Genomic DNA, 22117 nt, shown 5'->3' with positions numbered 1-22117 from the left:
CTTTTCTGAAGCTGCTCTACATTTAAAAACTGATCCACATTTCATGGGTGTTAGCCAGACAGCATTTCATTAGGCATTGACTGAAATCCTTGGGCCAGCCTCACAGAAATTAGAGCTTTAGTCATTGTCCTGTTAGCCTGAAGTCCTCCGAGTTTATCCTTCACTATCAGCTGGGAGGCCTCATCCCAATTGTTGAACATACTATTGAATCACAGCTGATACTGTTCTGTGCTGAAGATGAAAGTTTTATGGGTTACTCCATTTGGTTAAAGTTACCTTTTATCCTTAATGCTTGGCTTGCTCACTTTAAAGAGCTAAGAGCAGGTGTCAGAAATATTAGTGTTTCTTTTATATCCATCTCAATTCTTGGAGAACTTTTAGCCGGAAAAATTTAAGGATCTGGTTCTGTGTTAATATAAAATAGAAGATCTGACTAAGACCCAAAACCAATCTGAAATTCACAGCTCTGATTTACCATCATTGGCATGATCTCCTTCATATACACCGAGTTTTGTCCCTGCCCTTTGGTCACAGACCTCCATACTAAATGCAAAGCAGCACGATCTGTAGAAGTTACAGGTTTAATTTGGTAGCCTATCTCAGTTTTTTCCATTTTTAAATTTAAACTTCATGTTATTCTAATAAAATTGTGAATTCATAATCTGTACTGCTATTTTTTCCTTCCCAGACTGATGCCATTAGTGAGTCAGTCAATGCAGATCTCACACTTTTAAGGCTAATTTCAGTGTTCGCAAGCACTAAAAATAAATGTTGAATGGAATATGCATGCTGAATAAATCACTACATCTTTAACATAGCAAGAGCAACAAAGCTCCAATGTTCGCAATCAGTGCAGTTCCCTGCTAAACAAATACAAAGTTAATATTGTAGTAACATGTGAATAACTTAAATGCATTCATCAGCTTTTTCACTTGATTGCTCCAAGCCTTTACAGCCAGCCAGCTGAGCAGATAGGCTTGGCATAGCAGAGGTATTCTTGTATAATTTGTTTAATCACATTTCAAGAGAAAAAAAAAAAAAAAAAAGGCAAATGATTCAAGAAATTCAGCAACTATTTTTAAAGTTATATGGTAGCTATAAGGTTATTTACCTTACAAAAACACATTTAAAGCCCCCAGTTTCTTTAAAGGCATACCATTGTTGTTCTGTAACAATCACTGTTATTTCTGTACATTCTAAATTGAATCAAAATTCAAAGAAGTACCAGCTGTGATGGCCACTTAGCTGACATGTCAGTAGATCTTCTTAGATCCAGCGAGGATTGTTAGTTTTCTTACTTTGATCTTCTATATGCCAGGGGCTATACTTTTCCACCTGCTCACCACTAACTCCAATAACTTGTATCACATCATATTACAGTTTCTAGAATTGTATCAGCTTTGATGACTTCAGCAGTTACTGTCACTGCTTCTTATGATGGCTAGTCATCTGCTCTGGCATGAATATGCACCTTATTCCTAATTTGTATCCAACTAGCTTTAACTTCTAGCTATTGGTTCTTGAAACAAAACTAAATTAAAATCTCTAGTATCCCATATTTTATTTTGGAGAAAATAATTCTACTGTCTAAATATAAACAGGTTTATATTGAACTTGACTCTTGCTAAGAGTTAGTTTGCTGATTTCAAATAAAGTATCTGAAAATCATTGTGCTTTCCTCGGCTTACAAATCAATGCAGATGTTTTTTTCAGTTACTCATAAATATTCAATCAAGATTTTATGTGAACAAATAATTTATTATATTCTCTCTGCTTCCTCATTGGACAAATGATGGTTAATGAACAGGAGAAAAAAAAAATCCCTTGTTCACAGAAACACACCATGGATACAATCATTCTATAAACACTTCCGCAAAAAACCCCTATTCTGCAAATGGTGAAGAATGCTGAAGAGAAACTAAACTGAAACTGAACTGCTGATCAGAATTTGAATGAATGCTGGGAAAGTATTATGGCTCGTGTAATTACAGAGGGAGTTAAATATGCTTTCATGGGGACTGAATTTGGTCCATGAATTCTAAATGAGCCAGTGGATGACTTCAATTAATGGAATGACATAATAAAATTATCAATAAAACTAAAGAAATTATAAAGTGAATCTGCCATCTACGGTATTAACTACCTTCTCTAACAGTTGTTCACATACTGTCAAGATTTTGAGAAACAAAAATCTGACCTTCAGAACTTTAACTCTGATGAAGTAACAAATGAGATAGTATAACATCAATCAAAAGAATGTTTGAATTGACAACCATCCGACAATTATTACAACATCAATCTCCAAGTGCTATATGTGTGTTCCAATAACTATTGTTGGTTTTATGCTGAATTTATATTGTAAGCAACAACTGGTTTTAAAAAATGCTGACTGAAATGTCAATTTGCAATGAGAAGAGACATCTTTAAAATATGGATAACTCTAGTAATAGCTACATAATGTGCAACTCTGATCTATTTCCAATTAATGCACTGGGTGTATGTAATAGACTATTGGAAGCTTATACTTCTGGACTGAACCAAATATGAAAGGCAGTGTTACCTTTAATTGGCTTAGTGTCGAATCTGAATCCAAAATCCAGTGCCAGGTTTATCATCTAGAAGCTCAGCAATATTTGACCTTCAGGTTTTAAAATACTTTGATGTTTTAACTTGTTGAAATCTTTTTGGGCAAAACCATCCATGCAAAAAATTACATACTCTTAACACAATGAAAAAAAAATTTCCTGAAAATGTGCATTTTTATTTCCCATGTGAGAGCAGTTTTGAACTATTGTACAATATTCAGGCTAACAACTCTATAATCTCTTCTAAATTAAAACACTACACAAAGGCTTGAAATGCTCTGATAATTTTAAATTCTTAGGCACTGCACTTGATCACAAGAGTTTGTTTCAGTTTCATTTTCAATGCAGTTTTTTTTACTACAGATATTCTGGGCAGACTGCCTTAAAAACATGCACTAGGGAGGAAAATTCTTACAGTGACCATCACTCAGTAACCATGGTTTGAATCTTATAAAATGCAAAGAAATCAAAAGAATATGTTAACTTTAAATAGCCTGAAAACCAACTCCTTTGATAGTCCACTTACCCTCTTTTCCTGCAGCAGCCTCACCTATTTAACAAAAAGCTGAATAAATAGTTTCCAGTCAAACTACGGAGACAGCAGATGTATGTCCCTCTCCGGTATCAACAGCAGACACACCAACAGTGGACAAGATAACCACGAAAGATTATAATGATGCTAAAGTAGGATTTAGTCATAGAGAGAGGCAACAGAATTCAAGGTGAGGATAACCGCAAGGGCTCAGAGGCAAGCACAAAATTAAAGCAATGCAGAAAACACACAAGGTAATAATAACATTATAAAGAAAACATGAAGTCAAAATACTTCATAAAGTATTAAAAAAATTTCTGTAAAGAGCCTTCTGTAATGTACAGAAATATCAACTAACCAGTTTTTCTTAAAAAAAACCCCCAAACCAACAAAAACAAACAAACCAAAACAGAAAACCCCACAAAAAAACAAAATGCAAACAAAAAAAGAAACCAAACCCCAACCCACAAAACCAAGAAAACCCCAACCAAAAACCAAAACAAACAGAAAAAGCCCCGGATCCGTGAGCTGAACAGTACAACAGAGAACAGAGGTGTTAATTTATTAATCCTGTTGTTTCTGTGCACGAGCATTCTGTGGTCCCCAGTGTACTTCTCTGTGCACTCCACAAGTTTACTTACTACTATTTTTTGCTGACATGATGCGTTATTCTTTTCTGCAGCAATATGATGAAAGCTATGTTTATCAAGTCTGGGTAAATCACATCAGAATTTTTGCCAGTTGAAGTTTCTGTTATCACTACGGAAATCCTGCTTTACTAGGCAAAAGCTTTCTAACTGAACATCTTTGATAGCACTTTCTAAGGACCCTTCTGACATTACTTCTGATCAGCATTTGCAATCTTTCCTCCCGTTAAAGGTCAGCTTCCGCTTCTGTATCTTTTCAGCACATGTTGTAGTGTATGTAAAATTGCACCAGTACTTCTGCTGTAAAATATTCAGGACAGCTATCTTAAGAGTTCTTATCCATTCTCTGAGATGAGCATTTCCCTTTTATTTAGAAGAGTGGGTGATTGAACAGATACAGCATATTACAGACAACCGGTTTTATTCCTGTTATATTTTGTGGTTACAGGTTTTATTTACTTTTGCAAACACACGTCATCTGTGGCACTGGCCAAGTTACCTTTGACTCTTCTGCTGCATCTATGTGTGTAAAACAAGCAGTCATTTCTCAGTCAGAAAAACACTTATCGATTAGCCAATATTCATTTTAAAAAAACCTTTGTTTTCATAGAGCCTTGTCTCTAAGTTTTCAAGTAATTCAAGTCCTTAATGTTTTTACCTCTGGTGCTAAATATTCATAGCAGTCAAAAGAACTGAATTACTTTTGAATTCTTGCTTTTTACCTTCAACTCAGGTCCTGGAACCTGAATGTAAAGATTACTGCTTTAGTCAGATCACTGGTTACAACTTATAGTAGTATTTTCCTTTTTCATTATTCACGCTCACCTTCAGCAGTGATCCTGTACACTAGGCAAGAATACAGATTTCAAAAGCATCCAAGACATTTTTAAGTCTTGTAATCTAGGCCATCCTATCGAAACAAAGAAAAAATGTATCTGAAACAAAACCATTTCTCCAAGAGTACATAAATGCTGTACGCTCCCAAATGAGAAAATAAATGTTACTCTTAGGAAAAAAACTATTGCTTTTCAACTATTTCATTTCAGTATGGTTGGAGTTTCAATTCCAAGTGATCAGTTCTCTCAATTCTCACAGGCATACACAATGTTTTTACAATACATAGTTTTAAACACAAAAATAAATAAGCAGCAATATCCATTTCATTATTTCCAAACTGAGGGATGTAGAAGATATTTCCTCTGATCCAGAATAATGCATTTCTACAACTATTTTTTCTTTGCCTTTGTTTTTAATCAGTGATGTGGAACACACAAAAGGCCTATCCTAGGTCTGAAATCTGAAGAAGGACCTCTTGTGCTTATTCTTTTCAATTCCAGTGTCTTTTACCCTATGAACAGAGAATGATATTCACAAAGTCTGAGATGCAGTAATTCATACCAGGTAGGGCTGTAGTCATTGGTTCTGCAATCACTTGCAAGAATATGGAAGGATATGAAGGGGTCTCCCTTCTCACTTGCATTTCTCTTCTAGCAATTCTCCCAATCTCGTCTTCTGACGCTGGCCCTCAACTTGAATTCCTCAAAATCTAACTGGTTTGCATTGAATTTCATATCCCTGGATGAGCTTTGTTGTTTAACTGCTTATAAATTGAGAAATGTATAAGGCAGAAGCTACTGAACAAGGCAACACAGAACTGCCCATTATCCCCTCGGCCACAAGCAGTTTTTCAAGGTAAATTCATACTTAAAGTGTCACTTCCTTGACTGATGGTACTTGTTTATTATACAGTAGTTATGAAGTCTCTAATAATGTGGTGTTTCATTCTCAGCAAAGAATCTTCCACATTATCACTCAGGAGCAGTTCTAATCCAAGTGACATGCTATCATCAGTCTGCCTCCAAGATTACAGGCCTGGTTAAACACAAGCCTTAAACACCAAACGTCCAGGCTCAGGCGGTTCAGGCCTGGGGTGTGTACGTATTGCAACTACAAACCATCTTTTCCATGCAAAATGGGGGCACTACTGGAAATGGACCTTTTAAGGCCTAAACGTATGACTGAATTGCAGCTTTGCTTCAACAAGTTCAAGAATTAAAACAGTACTTTTATCCTTTTCTGCATGAACCAATTTGAAAAAAAAACAGCAAAAGCCCCTCAACCTGACATTAACTTTATGTTTTGTACCGTTTTGCCCCTACTATTTTTCTGTCTTCCCTTTCCTTTACATTTCTCTCCTCTCACTTTCTCCCTCACTGCCATTCCACCTCATCTCCCAATTTTCCTGTTTCCCTCTATCATCCCACTGAAGGGGCTGCTTCCTCACACCCCCCAGCTGTCTCCAGTGTAGTCTCTTTGGCTAAGAGCTGTGGGCTGCTGTGCTTTGCCTCTGAGCTGTTCTCGTGCAATTAAACATGATTTCTATCACCACTGAACAGTGTAGTAGGAACCTATTTTAACTACTGTTGTTAACTATGTACCTCGTTGCATTTACTACCTTAGCTATTTCAATAGTCATTCTAAGAAGCAGCAGCACTGCACAGCAGAAGAAGCTGCTGTGACAGGCTAAGACATACACTAAAAGCCCCTTCCAAACAGCTGACCATCAGCACACCAAAGGTACCAAAATCACCGTATGGCCTTGCTTTGTGCACGTCTAACAGCTGCCTGGTACCTGTGGCGGCTACCAGAAGTAACAGCAGATGCTCAGGTGTGACAGTGATGTTCTTGCTGATGAGTCTGGGGAGTGATGCCAATGTACTGTATGTTGCTGTGCAGGTGGGAGTAGGAACTACAGTGTTAATTTTGGACAGATAGCGACTAAAGGCAGAAATGGAAGGATGTGACGCTTAACCAATACACTCCAGCAGCAGAAGCAGGGGGGGGTGAGCAACTCTGAAAGCTATGCTGTTCCGATGCTACCACTGAGAAAGACAAAGAAGTTCTCAACAGAATCTGCAATTATCTGGGCAACATTCTGTAACGAAATTGTTCTTACTAAAGATAAAGTAATAGCAATTCTTCCCTTAAATTCATGAGAATGCATTGCAGGATCACCACCCATTTTGGTTTTTTTCCCACTGGTGGAACATCCAAGTTGCTCTACTCAGTGGATGGTATCCTAACTCCTGAAGTGTCCAGGCTCCTGGGGACCTTCCAAGTACCCCAGGAAGCACTCCCTGGACAGAAAGAGGGTACAAAACATACCTACTTGCACATTCTTGTTTTTCAAGTGCCCTTCGTCTTTTCAGGCCAAGCCAAATACCCTGCTGTGAGAAATTCTTTCTCGTTAGTGGTATCAGAGGACTAAGGAAACAGATTATGTTGCGATTTTCCATTCCTACTATTTAATCACATGTAAGATTTGCATCAGTTTCTCCATTTGTAGAACAGTACTACAAAGTAAACTGTTATTTTGTGTACACAGTGCTCTAAGATACTTGCAGGAATGATCTATGAATATGCTAATAGGGAATGGATTGCTGAAAGGTTGGGGAATCTGAATCACAGAAGCCATCACCAATTCTGATGTCTATTTAAAAAACTGAAGTATTGCAGGGAAAATTATTTCTGATCATTTCACTGCAATATTTGAGGATATTTCCTTGCCATTTTCTACTGCTTTTAAGAAGCTACACATGATGTTCTTGATATTGTCTGAAAAAAAAATAGATTTTGAGTGTAGATGTTTAATGTCAGGTATGCAGTTCCCTTTCTGCTGACTTCAATGATTTCTTTCTTCTATAAAACATGCTAAAAGGAACCAGTAGTCATACATACAATTCTGAAACTATTACTTGATCTCAAACACCTTATCTAAGCCATTTCCCATGCAAAAAGATGAAAATCCAGACACATCTGAAAGAGTGGGGGGGTGGGGGAGGGCAGGAAGTTACCCAATTTAGAAGAGAGCCTATAGCAGTAACTGAGAACAGCAACTTAAACTGCGTATGAGGGAATGGTTTCTGGCAGCCAGATGTATGCACATCTAGATGCAATTCTGCAAAGCCCACCATAGTGGCAGCTCTAAAACTGTAAATGGTATGGCTGCAACAGTGAAACTGCACCAGAGCACCAAAACCCTCAGTCATACAAGCAGTCCTGAACCAGGGGACTATCTTTTTGACTAATCTATTTTGACAACAACTGCCAGGTGGGCAAAACAACCCCCTTTATACAGCATTTCACCACTACTAGAATAAAACTAGCATCTCACCAATATCTTTTGTGGTTACTGGCAAGTTCAATTTTAAAAGGAATATTTATTCAAATATTTCCAATATGCTAGAGGAACTGTAAAATGCTGCAGTTCTGCTTAAGCACAATACATGTAATGGAAATCTCATAGACGTCCACTGAATAATGTTTGTTAGTGTTTTCCCTGTTAATACCATAATCCCCAACACAGAGAAAGTCTCCTCCTCTTATGGGCCTTTTTGGGGGTTGTTTTTAACCTCACTAGTTATAAAATTAAATACATAGTAATGGAACAGAGAAACAACATTGTAATTACGTAAGAAGTAGAATCTTGTCAAAAAAAGTTTCCCTTGCCTCTTTTCCTGCTGTCATTTATTTGCTGCTATCTCATTTATACAGAACTTCAGCTGACATTCAAAGGTAGTTCTTGATCTGGTGAATACTGAACTGTGCTAATTGAAGTGACTTTTGTTGTTGTTTGTCTCTTAACTATAATTAAAATTTCTAATTGGAATTTACAGCGGTGCCTGCAGTGTGTTGTTATCACAGATGATATGCCAGAGGAGAGTTATGGTGCCCTCCCAGATGATGAGGAATAATGGCTCTGGCTCACGGGTGAATTACACAGTTCCTTAGCGAACACTGAGGACTAGCTTAAAAACCTCCTGGAGGCAAACAGTGGTTACCACATAATTATGTGACAAATAAGCCACAGCCCATGCAGTGAGCGAGTCTGATGGATGGGATTTTTAGATATTTTTGTCTTCATAATTCATAATTTGCTCAAGCATGATGCCACTAGCGATCAATATTAAAGGCCTTCAGCGAAGGAAGGCAGCACAGAACACAGCTGCAGCATGTGTAACTTGGCAAGGAAGTACAGAATCACATCTGCATTTCACCAAACCCATGTTTCCAGCTCGCTATCAGTTCCAGGTACAGAGAACAAGACTATCTTCTTGTTCTGCATTTATTTCTGAGATATCAGGATCCATTTGCTGTATAGTCAGATCACATAACTGACAATACCATGGGTAACACTACATTCCATACCTTAAGTGGAGCATAATAAGGTCCTTTTGAGAAAGGAACTATAAAAGGTAGTTGGAGAAAAAATTGGAGGGATTTTTCGGTTTCTCCAGTCACTCCCACAAATGCATCCATTTCCTTTATGTCACTTTTGCTTATGTTACTTTTCAGAGTTAGATAATCTGCACATCTGTCTTTGACAAGCATTCTGGACCACGTAACATTATTTTTATTGTCAAGATTTGCTTAGAAACACTTTCATCTCTGCCCATGTACTTGGCCACTTGTGGAGATACAATGTCTTAACTCTCTTGTTGGCCAAGTTAATAAATCCAGCTGTTGTGTAAGAAAATTGAAAGGTTTTGGTAGTTTGGGTCTTCGGCACATACTAAAGTAACAGAAGAGCAGAGGAAGAAAAAAAGAAGCTTTAGAAGAAGGGCTTTCACAAGAACAGGGATTGGAATTTGACACAGCTGCATAGTGCAAAGAAGCTGGCTGTATATTTCAGATTTGTGAAAACGAGGCAGTAAATGTAAGTAAAAAAGTAAAAAAGATGTTGCTTCAGATAATGTATAACTAAACTGTGAGCATACATATGTATGTATGCATGCAAAATGTTTTAAAATACCTTGTTTCATTCATATGACATGCACAGTTACAAGATCAGAAATGAAAGCTTTTATCAACAAATCTGGGTTAGTGCTGACTCTCATATTCCTTGAACTCTTTCAAAATGAATAAGCAAACTTCATTGTCAAAGTGCTAATACACCAGTGATTCTCAATTTATGGCAGAAATAATGTTCTAGCTTTCTATAAAAGAGCTACTAAGCAGCTTACGGAGGTATTGTTGCAGGAAAACGATGACAGGTTCATGATGGTTCCTCCTACACAGTCTACTAAGAGCAGTGGCAATATGAGAGATCATTAGACAAACTAACCTGTGGTGTCATTCCATGGCAGATATACATGATTGGGATATTCTCCGTGTCTGGCCCTTGATCAAGGCACAAATCACTTTTCAGGGAATTCTGTAGCTAAAATAAACAGGAAAAAAAAAAGAAATCAAGCAAGTCTTACATGAGAAAAAGATGGTGTGATTATTTGCTTTTCTTTGCAAAAAAATCATACGTAGTTGAGCAAGGAAATAAGCAAAATTAAAAATACTTGTTGCAGTGAAGATACTGAAGAGAAAGCACCTGGACTAAATTCTTCCATGTAGATAGTCTAACACTACTGATTTCAATAACACTGCACAAGGTTTCAGGGAGGGTAGATTTCAAAAAGCCTTCAGACATAGCAATAAATTTTTATATGTTTTTAAAACATTAAGTCTGATGAGTCTCTGGTACAAACTATATACAAAAGACATTTTTTTTTTTTTTACCAGTGCAGCTAGCTGAGTTGCAAACATAGGAGAAAGCCCTGTAATCAAACAGCTTTTCAGAATCACTTAGGAGAGTCTTCTGATTTCTGGAAATAATTCGAAAAAATTCTTTCTGCTGACACTTAAGACACTTCTGGCCAGTTGGTATGCGCTTGCTCTTTGCATTATTCTGGGCTAACCCATGCATAGCAATCTAGCTGTGAACAGGCTGCAAAGCACTCAGCACTGTTCAGCACAAAGCCCTATATATTACCTGTGCAATGCTGAGACAGAATTAAGTGCTAAATTAATGAGCACAGATAGTTGGAAGGTCTTTTTAGAGTGTGAGGTCAAAGGTGTGGACTGCATACCCACAGGCAGGTACAAAGGTGTTCAGTGGTGTAAGAGAATTGTCTGACGGAGGCAGTGAAGAGGTGATGCGGTTTGCAACCATCTGGGACTAACCGAGCAGTCCTGTCAGCGGTGTACAGGGGCCTCCTTTGAGGAAAACAAGTTGGCATGCTTAGAAAGGAAGTCTAGAAGTGCACTAGTATGTAAGAAGTGTGGACAAGCCAGAGACTGAAGCCAGGCAATTAATAAAATAAAAATCATTATTAACTCATCTCTGCAAGATTTCTAACTCCAAACCTAAATCTAAATTCAGTAATAGACAGGAAAATACACATTAGCTATCAATACTGGCCTTATTCTTAGCTGCAAGCCTTGAGAAGGAAAGTTTCTTCTCTCAAAGCTTTGGATTTATTAGCAATAAACATAACCACAACCATGACTATAGTTGTAAACAAACATTAGTCACCACTCTCTATCCAAACCAATGATAAATATCAGCCTTACTAATTTATGCCTGAATCCATCCCTACTTTTGGCTTTTCAAAACCTCTTCCACAAACTCAAATTCTAGTGTTTGTCCTAGTCCTAATATTAGAACCTTTTCCACAACAAGCCTGATAATAAAGGAAGTAAAAAAAAAATTAAAAAAATCTGCCTGGAGCAACATCAGCATGCAACTTATCTGAGAGAGCTGACCCAGCAATAAAACAGACACGGAGACTTTAGAGTCTCAAGCCCTAAGAAGAAACATGACCTTAAACCTAACAGCAGCTGTCCAGTGATCAGGCACTACAGAAAAAGAGACAAAACACTATATTCAACACCGGTCCTCTTCTTATGAACCTTGAAAACAAAAAAATAAAATTAGCTCTTCAGATTTTATTTCTCAAACTCCTATCCCAATCAACTCCACAATTAACTTACAATATCTGTAGAGAAATCCCTACAGAAAACAGAAAAACAAAAAAGCCACTGGCCTGTTAACTAACAATGCTATTTCAAGATCTGAGGCCCAGACTCTTAGGAACCCTCCCTTTCCAAAATCTAGTAGCTTTGGGGCAACCAGCAATTAACTTGGGTAATGCAGTTTTAGACTACCAAGACTTAATTACAACCCAAAATATAACAGCGTTGCCAATCCCCATGCTGAAAAGCAGAAACAATATTAAGAAGCTTGCAGTTGAAATACTGAGCCTGTTTGGTTAATTCACCTGTTGCCACAAACCTTCCAACTGACAGCTCCAACGTGTCTAAAAAAGCCATGCCTTGAGATCTCTGAGTGGAATGCAAGCTATGAAACAAACAGAAAATCAGGGAAGACGATAACGTGCAGCATACCTCACCATGAGCTACAGCAGAGCAGCGTCCCTGTCAACAAACCAGTCTGAGAAATATTTTAACCAGTGACTTCCAGTTTATCTGTTTCTTCTACTCGGAAACAAGCATTGTCTTCATTAATTACTTCCACTATTACACCTTTTCTCTCCCACCTTTTAAAAATAGGAAACGTAAAGAAGATCCTTACCACCCCATAGGCGACAGTATCTGAATACATTCTCATTTCTGGATACACGCTGACAAGATACCACCGAAAGGTCTTGCACTGGAGCTTTTTCCTCAAGGCCTTCCTCTCAGAAATATCACCAATATCTATTCCAGAGTCCTGGACATCACACAAAGGACAGAAAAAGCAGAAAAGACATCAGTGATACACTTGTCTGTAAACTAATCATCCAGAGTCTCCCTCATCGCAAAGATCATTATGACCTATGCTAATTATCAGCTCTGGGTTGTGGAGTGAGTCTGTTACCCTCACACACTCTGTAAGTGCCCCAATTAAATATGATACAGGTCACCATGGCAGGGTCTCTTTCAAAGTCTGCTTCGGTCAATGGAAACACTCCTGTTGCCTTCAGTGGGCTTCAGATCTAGCTTCCAATGAGGATCACTGTTGGGAGAATTTCCTGGCACTTTCTAAATCCAGAAGTAATTGGCATGAAGTAGCAAGTTGCCCTAGAAACAACCTTATTGCTGGCATCCCACTGTGGCCTCATCATTAGTATGTGACACTTTCTGAAGTCTGGGTGTGCCGCTTCACTGCAAAGAGCAGAAGCTCTGCTCACCTTTCTGAAATATCACTTATTCAATTTCTCTTATATTGTAAAAAGAGAATTTGCTATTTTTGTTAAAACCAATTGCAGAATATTATTTCCCCTAATTTTTATTCTCCTTTATATTTCTGGATAACCTAATTCTACTTATGATAAGAGCAGATCATAAAGCATAAGTTTCATAAAGTCCTTGTACAAAAAAAAAAAAAAAATCAATAATTTATCACATTAAAATCATGCAGCGGAAATTTTTAGAGAGGGATCTGAGTGCAAATCCATGGCTGCTATTTGACAGGAAGTAAAATGAGACATTTTGCTCCACACTGGGCTCTACCGCTTCTGCCTCAGAAGAAAACACAGGATAAATAAATTTTCAGAGGGAAATTCTATAATCTATCTACTTAAACAACAGCCTTTATGGGGCCATAAATGTCCCAGAGATTTTGTCAGTCACCAGATATGGTTTAAAAATAACATTGGAAGCATTTAATTTTCCTAGTTACACATCAAAAAGGTATCTTTATAAATATCAAGGTTACTGAGCTGCTGAAGCAACAATTGCTTCTTACATCCCAAAGCACTGTATTGATGTTAATCTGGAACAAGTATATTTTATTATGGAAGCATTTTCTAACTGAAGTAAAACTGACTTCCACATTAGGAAAGTATACTAAAAAATAGGAAACTGAGGTCTGGCATAAACAGGCATAACTCAAGTCAATCCCTAAAAATGATGATCCTCCTCCCCTCAAGCCCTACATTCTTTATAAAACTTTATGTGGAACTACTTCAGCGATTGTTTTTTCCTGACCTTTCTAGCAAGTGCTTAGACAGAGGCACGTGCTGTAGGGTGCTGTAAGACAACCAGCTGATCCCATGGAGAAATCCCGCTCACACACCGCTCTGGCTGCACTTGCACATGCCAGTGTATTTGCCACTTGTGTGAAGGAAAGAGGATGCCAGCACTCAGGTATTGGGCTTCCAGCACTAACAAGGCTTCCTGGGATCAGGTACTGAATTGGTCCAGTGCATCCCAACTCCTTTCTCATGCGATCCTGCAGGCACCAACACTTGTTTCCTCCCAGTTTATTGTGTAAGGTACAAAAGAGCATCTGGGGGCTCAGTAATCACATCCTCCCATGCAGCTGGAGAAGGAAAATAGCTCACATATAGCACACTGGCTTTATCACCAGCAACAACTCAGTGTGTTCCCCAAAGCTGAGACTATGATGGGAGGGGAGGGAAAAAACCCCAAACCAAATAAAGAAACAAAAAAAATAAAATAGGGGAGGACACATGGAGAACACAGCTTTTGCTTCTGGGACTTGAAAAATCTTGCCTTTGGGTTTTAAGTGCTTCTCTGAATCTATTTATCTCCGTAGTTACAATGCAGAAATCCCCGTGGTATCAGAGATCCCAATTTGAAGCCCTCAGAGTACTTCAGAGCCACCCACAGAGATCCCAAGAGGGCAGTCACAACACAGTGCCAGTGAGTCCAACTCATTTTTATTATTATTAGCTCTCAAAGACTAAAAGCATTGGAAACATCTGACTACGGGGCTTCTCAGAGATCTGGGAATGCTTCCATGGAAAAAACAGGTCCTGTGGTTAACATTTTGGAATAACATATTTCATGGGAAGACCTGACTGTTATAACTGAATAAATTTCTATTACCTCCACAGTCCATTACCAGGGCACTATTTCATCAGCTTCCAGATAGAGAATTACTCCTGTAGTGATCCACTTGTGTAACAGTACTTGGCCATGCAATCTGTCTGTTCTCTCTGCATGTCTCTTACAATGATGTCTCGACATCTTTTTGCCTAAGCTGAAGCTAAGTTTGATTTGAAAATTGTCCCTCTTTGGTATTTCACCTTTAATTTAATCTTGAGGTAAGCAAAGATGAAACAGAAACATTGCCATCCTGTCTGATACCTAAATTTGACCTCATCCATCCCCAGCCTTTCTCATCCACCATCCCTTTGCCCCTACCAACCAGAAGTCGGTATTACAAGCGTCCTACGAGCTTTAAGTTATTTTTTTAGGTTGCTTCTTTACACTGAATGCTCCCTGTTTCTACTGATGTTTCTATACCAGCCAGAGACTGCATTGCTCCTAACCTTTTGATGTATAAAAGAGGACTCCCACTAATCATGTAGGTTTTCTTTACATAGACTGATTCAATTACAGTGCTTGGGAGTGGAATTTTGTACTGTATTTTCCCTCTTTCTCTTAAAAGGCCAGACACGTACTTGTCTCCTACTGCTCTAGAATCAGTTCAGTAATCGTGAAGTTTAGCATGGGAAAAGGAAAGGAAGCCCCAGGTCTTCGGAGCTCTCCCCCTGATTCCTGGCACCAGGCCTCACACAATGAACACAAAGATGCTTAGAGCAGCTTCAAAGTACACAACTGATTTAGGACACCTGAGCACATGTCAGGCTGTCAGGACAAAACACAGTCCCAACATTCTTCTAAGTCCTTCCCCGTTTTCCACATGGCAGAAGATGGAAGCTGGGTGAACACCACCTGAATGTACCCTGCTGTAAGTCACAGACCCCAACTGACAGGAAAACCTTCTGATGGTCTCAGAGGTGCCACACTGTCTGTGATCATCCCCTAGCAATCACGAGGTAATGAGCAGATTCAGGCCTTATAGGCCTGTTACAATTGTGAAAACTAAGCCATTTCCCAGTATATTTTAAATAAGTATGTGGGCATCTGTGTGTTTATTTGGTTTTGTATAGCGGTGAGAAATAGAAATGGAGGTTCTTTGTGTTACAGGTTCTGTACATACACACAGTAATAGATTTCTCCCTGCAACAGAGGCATCTCATTACACTGCAGAGGAGGCTACCACTATTAAAAGCTGATTTAGTGCTCGCTATTTCCAGCTTTTAAGTCTGCAGGATGGCTTGACAGCAGTAGCCTTTGTGAAGATGAAGAGACAATATAATCTGCATTGCAATTTATTCAAGCAGTTCAGTGCAATGATTAGTACATTTGTGGTGGGAAAATGACTGGAAATTGAAGTAGTAAGAAAACTTGTTATTCCTCTTAAAAACTATGAGCAAAATCAGTTTTGGCAGTACAAAATCTACCATGCAAAACCTTGATGCACTTTGTGACCTGAAAGAAATCAGTTCAAATCCACACACTGCATTTATTTTAACTTTGTTTAATAAAATATGTTTCCTTTGTTTAATAAATGAGTTTTAAAATTTATTATAACAGGCTTATTTTTTTCTGATCTTTTTGCACAGTCAACACTAGGTTTAACAAGTAATCTTTGTATTCTTTATAAATTTGATTTCCAAATTGCACTCAAATCTCAGCTTTGTACAAGACTCAGCACCACCACCATCATATCTGGATGAATATTATGCAAATATGTGTATAATACTGTATAATCCCATTTAGCAAATGAATTTTTAAATTTTGTGTTAATGCCACGTTTGAAAGTCAAAAAAATTGCAACTTGATCAATCAATTAAGATCAACCAATCTTCAGGAAAATAACTAACAATAAAAAAATAGTAACTTAAATTTAAATCCATCAGGTTAATCACAAATAAAATTAATATTAAATTAATTTTAATATTAATTTACATCTGTTTTGATGTAAAGGAAGTAACCCTATCTTCCAGAAATGTCTTTATTCTTGTAGGTACTGCTGTGCGACTACTCAATATGGGGACAGCTAAAGGGAAGCTTGGATTCTGTGAACAAAAGACTCACTTCCAGAAAGGTCCCTTCCCTGTACTAGATCATAGAGGAATTTTTTTCCTGATGCTTTCATGGTATATTATGTGACTAATTCTGCAACCTGAAAATAGAACAATGACTTCCCCACTTTGCCAAAATTATGTAGTTTTAACCATGAGAGATGAAAAAAATTATTGAAAGCTGCTGAATCAACATCACCATTCTTATATATAGCTGGTTATTTGTTTCTAACTTCTTTTCCTTATTAAACTAAAGGAGAAGTAGAGCATTTTGTCGAACCAAAAATCACAGCAAAATCCCTTTCTCTGAACAGTTGTAAAATCACTGAGAGATTTTAAAGATATTTTATCAAAGAAAAATAAATTGACTAACTTCATTTATAAAATAAGTCTAGGATATTTGCTTTTGCTGTAATGATGAGAACTGCACACTGTAAGTCAAACCTCAAATTCAACCATGATTTCCAACCTCTAGGTGGAAACAACCTATTGTACATCGATCCTGAGTATTTTCCTGTACAAGACAATAGTCACCTTTCTCAGAGACCTCTAGTTCTTAACAGGTCATAGATTAAAATACTATCGACTACAGAAATGAAGAACATCTAAAATCAGATGTCAAATGGTACTCTCAGGTTAGCCATCCCACAATATCTTTTCAATACAGTGAACCAACAATTGCTCATCTATGGAAAAGAAATCTAGACCAGCAAGCCAAAAGGGGCCAGATTCTGCAATGTGTCGTGACATCTGCCAGCCACCCTTAATCTGATGTTAAATTACTCAAGAGTGATACAACCACACTTGAACTGATAGATGTTAACACCCCTCACCCCTTGGCAGAACTCCCCTCACAAATCATAGAATCACAGAATGGTTTGGGTTGGAAGATCATCCAGTTCCAACCCCCCTGCCATCAGCAGGGACACCTTCCACCAGACCAGGTTGCTCAAAGCCTCATCCAACCTGGCCTTGAACACTTCCAGGAAGGAGCAGCCACAGCTTCTCTGGGCAACCTGGGCCAGTGTCTCACCACCCTCTCAGTAAAGAATTTCTTCCTAATGTCTAATCTAAACCTGGCAGAATTGTAGCTCTCTGTGATGGTAAATAACAGATTCAAATTCAAAATGAGATGCATAGTATAGACTTGATGGGTTTTTTTCCACATTTTGCAAATACCAGATTAAAATCTCCATGCAGAGTCATCATTGAGGATGATTAACTTGACAAGAAATTAAATTTTAAACAACCTGAAAACAAAGGAATTATTCTAGAATTAAGACACAACTACATATATTTTTTATATATAAATGTGTATGTTTAGGCATATCTTATGCCTATATGTAAGACATAAATACATACATGCATGTATACAAACAAAATCCTAGCAGAAAAATCAAAATTCAGAATAGGAACCAAACCCAAAAGGATCTAAAGCTAAAGCTTGCAAACACCAGTCTTTGTGACTCACCTCCTGGGGTATGTTCCATGCCATATAGACATGGCTCTTAAATTCATCCATCCAGACTTCAGCCACCCTTAGCGCGTTTCTCCGGACATGAGCAGTTAGATCTTCTGTGTATGGTTTATGTGCTCTTTCAATGTGGGCAATCCTGGAACAGGGTAGAACCTCAACACTTCCTCCACATTGCCATACCTAGGAGAAAAAAAAGCCATTCTGCTAGTGAGAGCTCCCTACACCACTGCTGTCCTTTAGTAAATACACAGAAATTATTTTATTTCTATGCTTGTCATTGTTACAAAGAAGAATAACTAATGAAGACTTCTTTGACTCTACAGTTTTGGGTTTGGTTTGTTGTTTTTTTTTCAGACAGTTGTGAGAAGAGAGAGTTATTACCTTACCATGAATTATTACTACTACTTAACCTTATTACAGAGTTATTACATTACCAGTAGCCTCTCATCGCAATCGTCCTGGATCAATTTAGCTATTCTCAAAATTATTAATAAAATAATTTGTAGGGCATCCAAAACAGTAACATCTGGGTTCGAGTTTTAATGCCTTGCAGGTATTTCTCTAGGATTGTGCACAGTCCCTCTCAATGCACACACGCACTATTCAGAATCTAGGCAGCCCTACATAAAACAGCCAATCGACTTTCTAAGATCTCTGAAGTTTCAGGTTCTAGGAAGACTAGGAATATAAATGCATTTTCTGCTTTGCTTTAAACATAGCTCAGAAAGGACTAGTTTTATTTATTTTGAGGAGTTACAAAGACTAAGATTGCCTAGTGAAAATGTTCTATGAAGAATTTCAACACACACTACTTTTATAAATTAGAATACATTTCTAATGTAGGTTACTGTACCTGCTCAAGTGCGTTTCAGTTTTGCTCAGTGCCATAGTTGAGCTAATGTCCACAGTGTTAATCCTGAGTATTGCATTCATTTCTGATTTTCTCTTTTTCTCCTTTCAACAAAAGAGAAAACCACTTTGGCAGTCTTATCAGTCAGGGAAGTACCTGAATTATTTTATGTAGAAGCTCTTTTTCTGTGTATTTTGTAGTATGTAAACTTCCTAACAAGATCAAGGCCAACAAAAGAGAAAACCACTTTGGCAGTCTTAACAGTCAGGGAAGTACCTGAATTATTTTACGTAGAAGCTCTTTTTCTGTGTATTTTGTATTATGTAAACTTCCTAACAAGATCAAGGTAGCCCATTCATAATGGCTGAGTAGATGTTGCTCACTGAAAACCCAGATGTACTCTAACTGTTTGATCCTTTGCTGAACAAGTATCTCAGTGTCCCAGAAGCAGGTGTACTCACTGAGAAGTGACAGAATTTGCCTTATGATACTGCTAGCAGAGATTTCTGAGGCTTAGTATCCCATACCAAGAAAGCAAGAAATGAGAGCAAGGGTGTTCCTTCCTCATAGAGCTTATCCAGGAGAGAGCATATTCTGGTCTCCCTCCCAGTGGCCAGGGATGTGGGTTGGCAGAACATCATGTTCTGGAGCTGATCTTGGACCCCTCAGGTCTGTCCACCCTATAGGCATATGCTCTACTAAGGAAGCACTTTGTTCAGTCATTCATTTTATATATTTAGACATCTGGCTTGAATACAGTGTTTAGGCATTTGGCAGCTCCCGAGACCAGAACATGTGGCATGGATTCAGAATGTTTACAAAGCCTTTTCTGAACTGGTGCCTAATTGCATTCAGCATATGCTGGGAAAAGAGATAGAGCCTTGGTTTTCAGAGCTCTCTGGAAGATAAGCTACCCCAAGAACTTACTGTACAGTCAAGAAGGGAGCTGAAAAGACTTCAGTATGTCTCTGTGTCCAGAACTTGGAAAACCGTAAGAGTACATAAACATAACCATTACCAACATCAGGGCAAAACTAAGATGATCGTAAATATTTAAAAATAAATGGGCAATTGATCTGGCACAAGAATAAACAATCTGGAAACAGCATTTGTGTCCCATCTTTCTAAATATCAACAAAGTGGGCAATCCAGTTTAACGATCTAACAAAAATAATAGTTTGTCAAACATTTAATTCTGACTGGTTCAGCTACATTTCCTAATAAAGATTAAATATGAAGTATCATCAGGTTTTGCTCGCACAATGCCTGTTCTCTGTACACCACTGACATCCAGCTATAAATTGTTTCAGAGTTACTCACTGTAGACTGTCTAAATTAGTATCATAAAAGACAAGGAAGATGTAGAGATGGTCATAACTTAGCCTAGGACAAGACACTTCACATACCACGTGCACTGCCTCCTCTGCCTTGCCTTTGCTCATTTTAACTAGGGGTGGCCTTGATCCAAGTCCAACATATGAACAACAAATCTTTTGTGGGATTTTCAGAGTTAGGTCTGAATGCCATCTCAACAACAAGCTGAGACAAAAATTCATGGTCTATAATAAGCCAAATTTCTAGGATCTGAAAATTTGAAGAGCAGACTCATCTGTAATTTCAGTACTGATTCAGTAGTCAGTAAAATCTAATTTGACTTTATAATGAAGTCATATGTGTTTTCAAAAAACATCCTGAGATGACAAAGTCTTTAATACAGTTTGTAAATAACAATTACCCCCTACCTGAATAAACACCAATTAATCAAATCTAGTGGCCACTCCTTTCTCTCAGACACTGCCAATCTTTGTTCTATTTCAAAAGACTAATTACATACTCTGCAAGAACCACAGATTCACTTAAAACTTAATGCTGAGAGGCAGCTGTCAATACAGATGCTGACAGACCAGGTGGGTTGTATTAAACAGCTTCAGAAACAAATCCTGTTATTTCTAAGCAAAAATCTCCTGCAATCCTTGAAAATGTGATTAGCATGCACCCAAACTGGACTAGAGATACATGCTAATTGTTTCCATATATCAAGATGAATACAAGTTCTTTAATAAATGGCTTTTTAAAGAGGAAGACACGAGAAACACATGTGATCTGAAGATACGGGAATTGTAAGTTAGTGCGTACAGATCTTGCAGCTACAGCACTAAACAGGTAGCACTACCCTAGCTGTAGGCCATGAAGCCTTGCAGAGCACTCGCAGAGCAAAATATTTTGCAGATGCAATACTTCATAAGGGCAGAAAGCACAACCCTGACTTCCATAGATGGTTACAACTAGGACAAGCCATCGTACCTTTCTCTCCCACAAGAGTTCTTTGCCCACAGGATTACAGTGTGATGAGAAAGCTCTTTTCTCCAAACATTTCATTGCACTTAGGGAGTGGGTCAGTTGGGGGAAAAAAAACCAACGCAGGGATATGTTAAAGTGGGATTTTTCAAATGGCATGAAACTCCTAGAATCTCAAAGGATTCTGGATTCCCAGCTTCCCAAAACATGTGCAAAATTGCCAGCCAAGGAATGAAGGCTTTGCTAGTCATACACTAAATATTAAACACTATACTGAACAGGATATGTGAATACTAAACAACATCACATGATAAACTGACTGCTACAGAAAGCATTAGGGTTTTGTCAGTCTCCCCGATTATATTTGAAGGGAATTTCTTGAAGCTACATCAAGAACATCCATCCACTCTTTCTTTCTTCCTTAGACCAACTCTCCACTTGAATCTGACCACTTCTAGCTCCCTCATCTCCTTTACTCGTGTACACAACTCCATGGTACTCCAACCATTGTGTTGGAGCCATTGTGATGGTCAGATGGTTTTTCAAGACATCTTGAAAAGGTATAAATCTCACATCAAAAGTGCATAGGAGAGACTTATTAATTACTCTAAACCAACACATTTTGGTCAAAGACAATTTTAAGTTGCCCTTTTTTTAAATTAATATTTTAATACTAAGAAACATATTTTCTTAAAGACTCAGCTCAGAGGGAAGTTCGAAGCCTTTTAGAGTGGTCTGTTCTTCATCTAATAAAATTCCTGTAGACAAAAGACTGTCTTTATAGTTAAGAAACAATAACAGCAATTGAGGGGTCAATTCCTCACACCTTCACGTTTGCCCTGTGAATTTCACAGCTATTTTTTCTGTTGTCATTATTAATCTGTATATCGGCTTTAGCCATACTGAACAGCAACTTTCCAGTTCTCCACCACTGTTATTTTATGTGATGGCTATAAATAAACACAAAGGTTTTAAATCAGTGACGCTTTTCCAA

At 38.0% G+C, this 22117-nt stretch overlaps 1 protein-coding gene across 1 annotated transcript in view; it reads right to left on the bottom strand.

Moving 5' to 3' along the window:
* Positions 1-22117, bottom strand: part of LOC104527427 (polypeptide N-acetylgalactosaminyltransferase 18) — a 109585-nt gene that overhangs the window by 28941 nt on the left and 58527 nt on the right. Inside the window, exons 8-10 of the mRNA XM_010171147.1 lie at positions 17970-18155; positions 12190-12327; positions 9889-9984 (exon numbers count right to left, since the gene is read on the bottom strand). Of these exons, the coding sequence (XP_010169449.1) occupies positions 9889-9984; positions 12190-12327; positions 17970-18155 (420 nt within the window). The remainder of the gene's footprint in view (positions 1-9888; positions 9985-12189; positions 12328-17969; positions 18156-22117) is intronic.

This window comes from Antrostomus carolinensis, unplaced genomic scaffold (assembly GCF_000700745.2).
Source record: "Antrostomus carolinensis isolate BGI_N321 unplaced genomic scaffold, ASM70074v2 scaffold7367, whole genome shotgun sequence".
NCBI lineage: Eukaryota > Metazoa > Chordata > Aves > Caprimulgiformes > Caprimulgidae > Antrostomus > Antrostomus carolinensis.
Note: the sequence above shows the minus strand (reverse complement) of the source record. Positions and strands in the feature narration are given on the sequence as shown.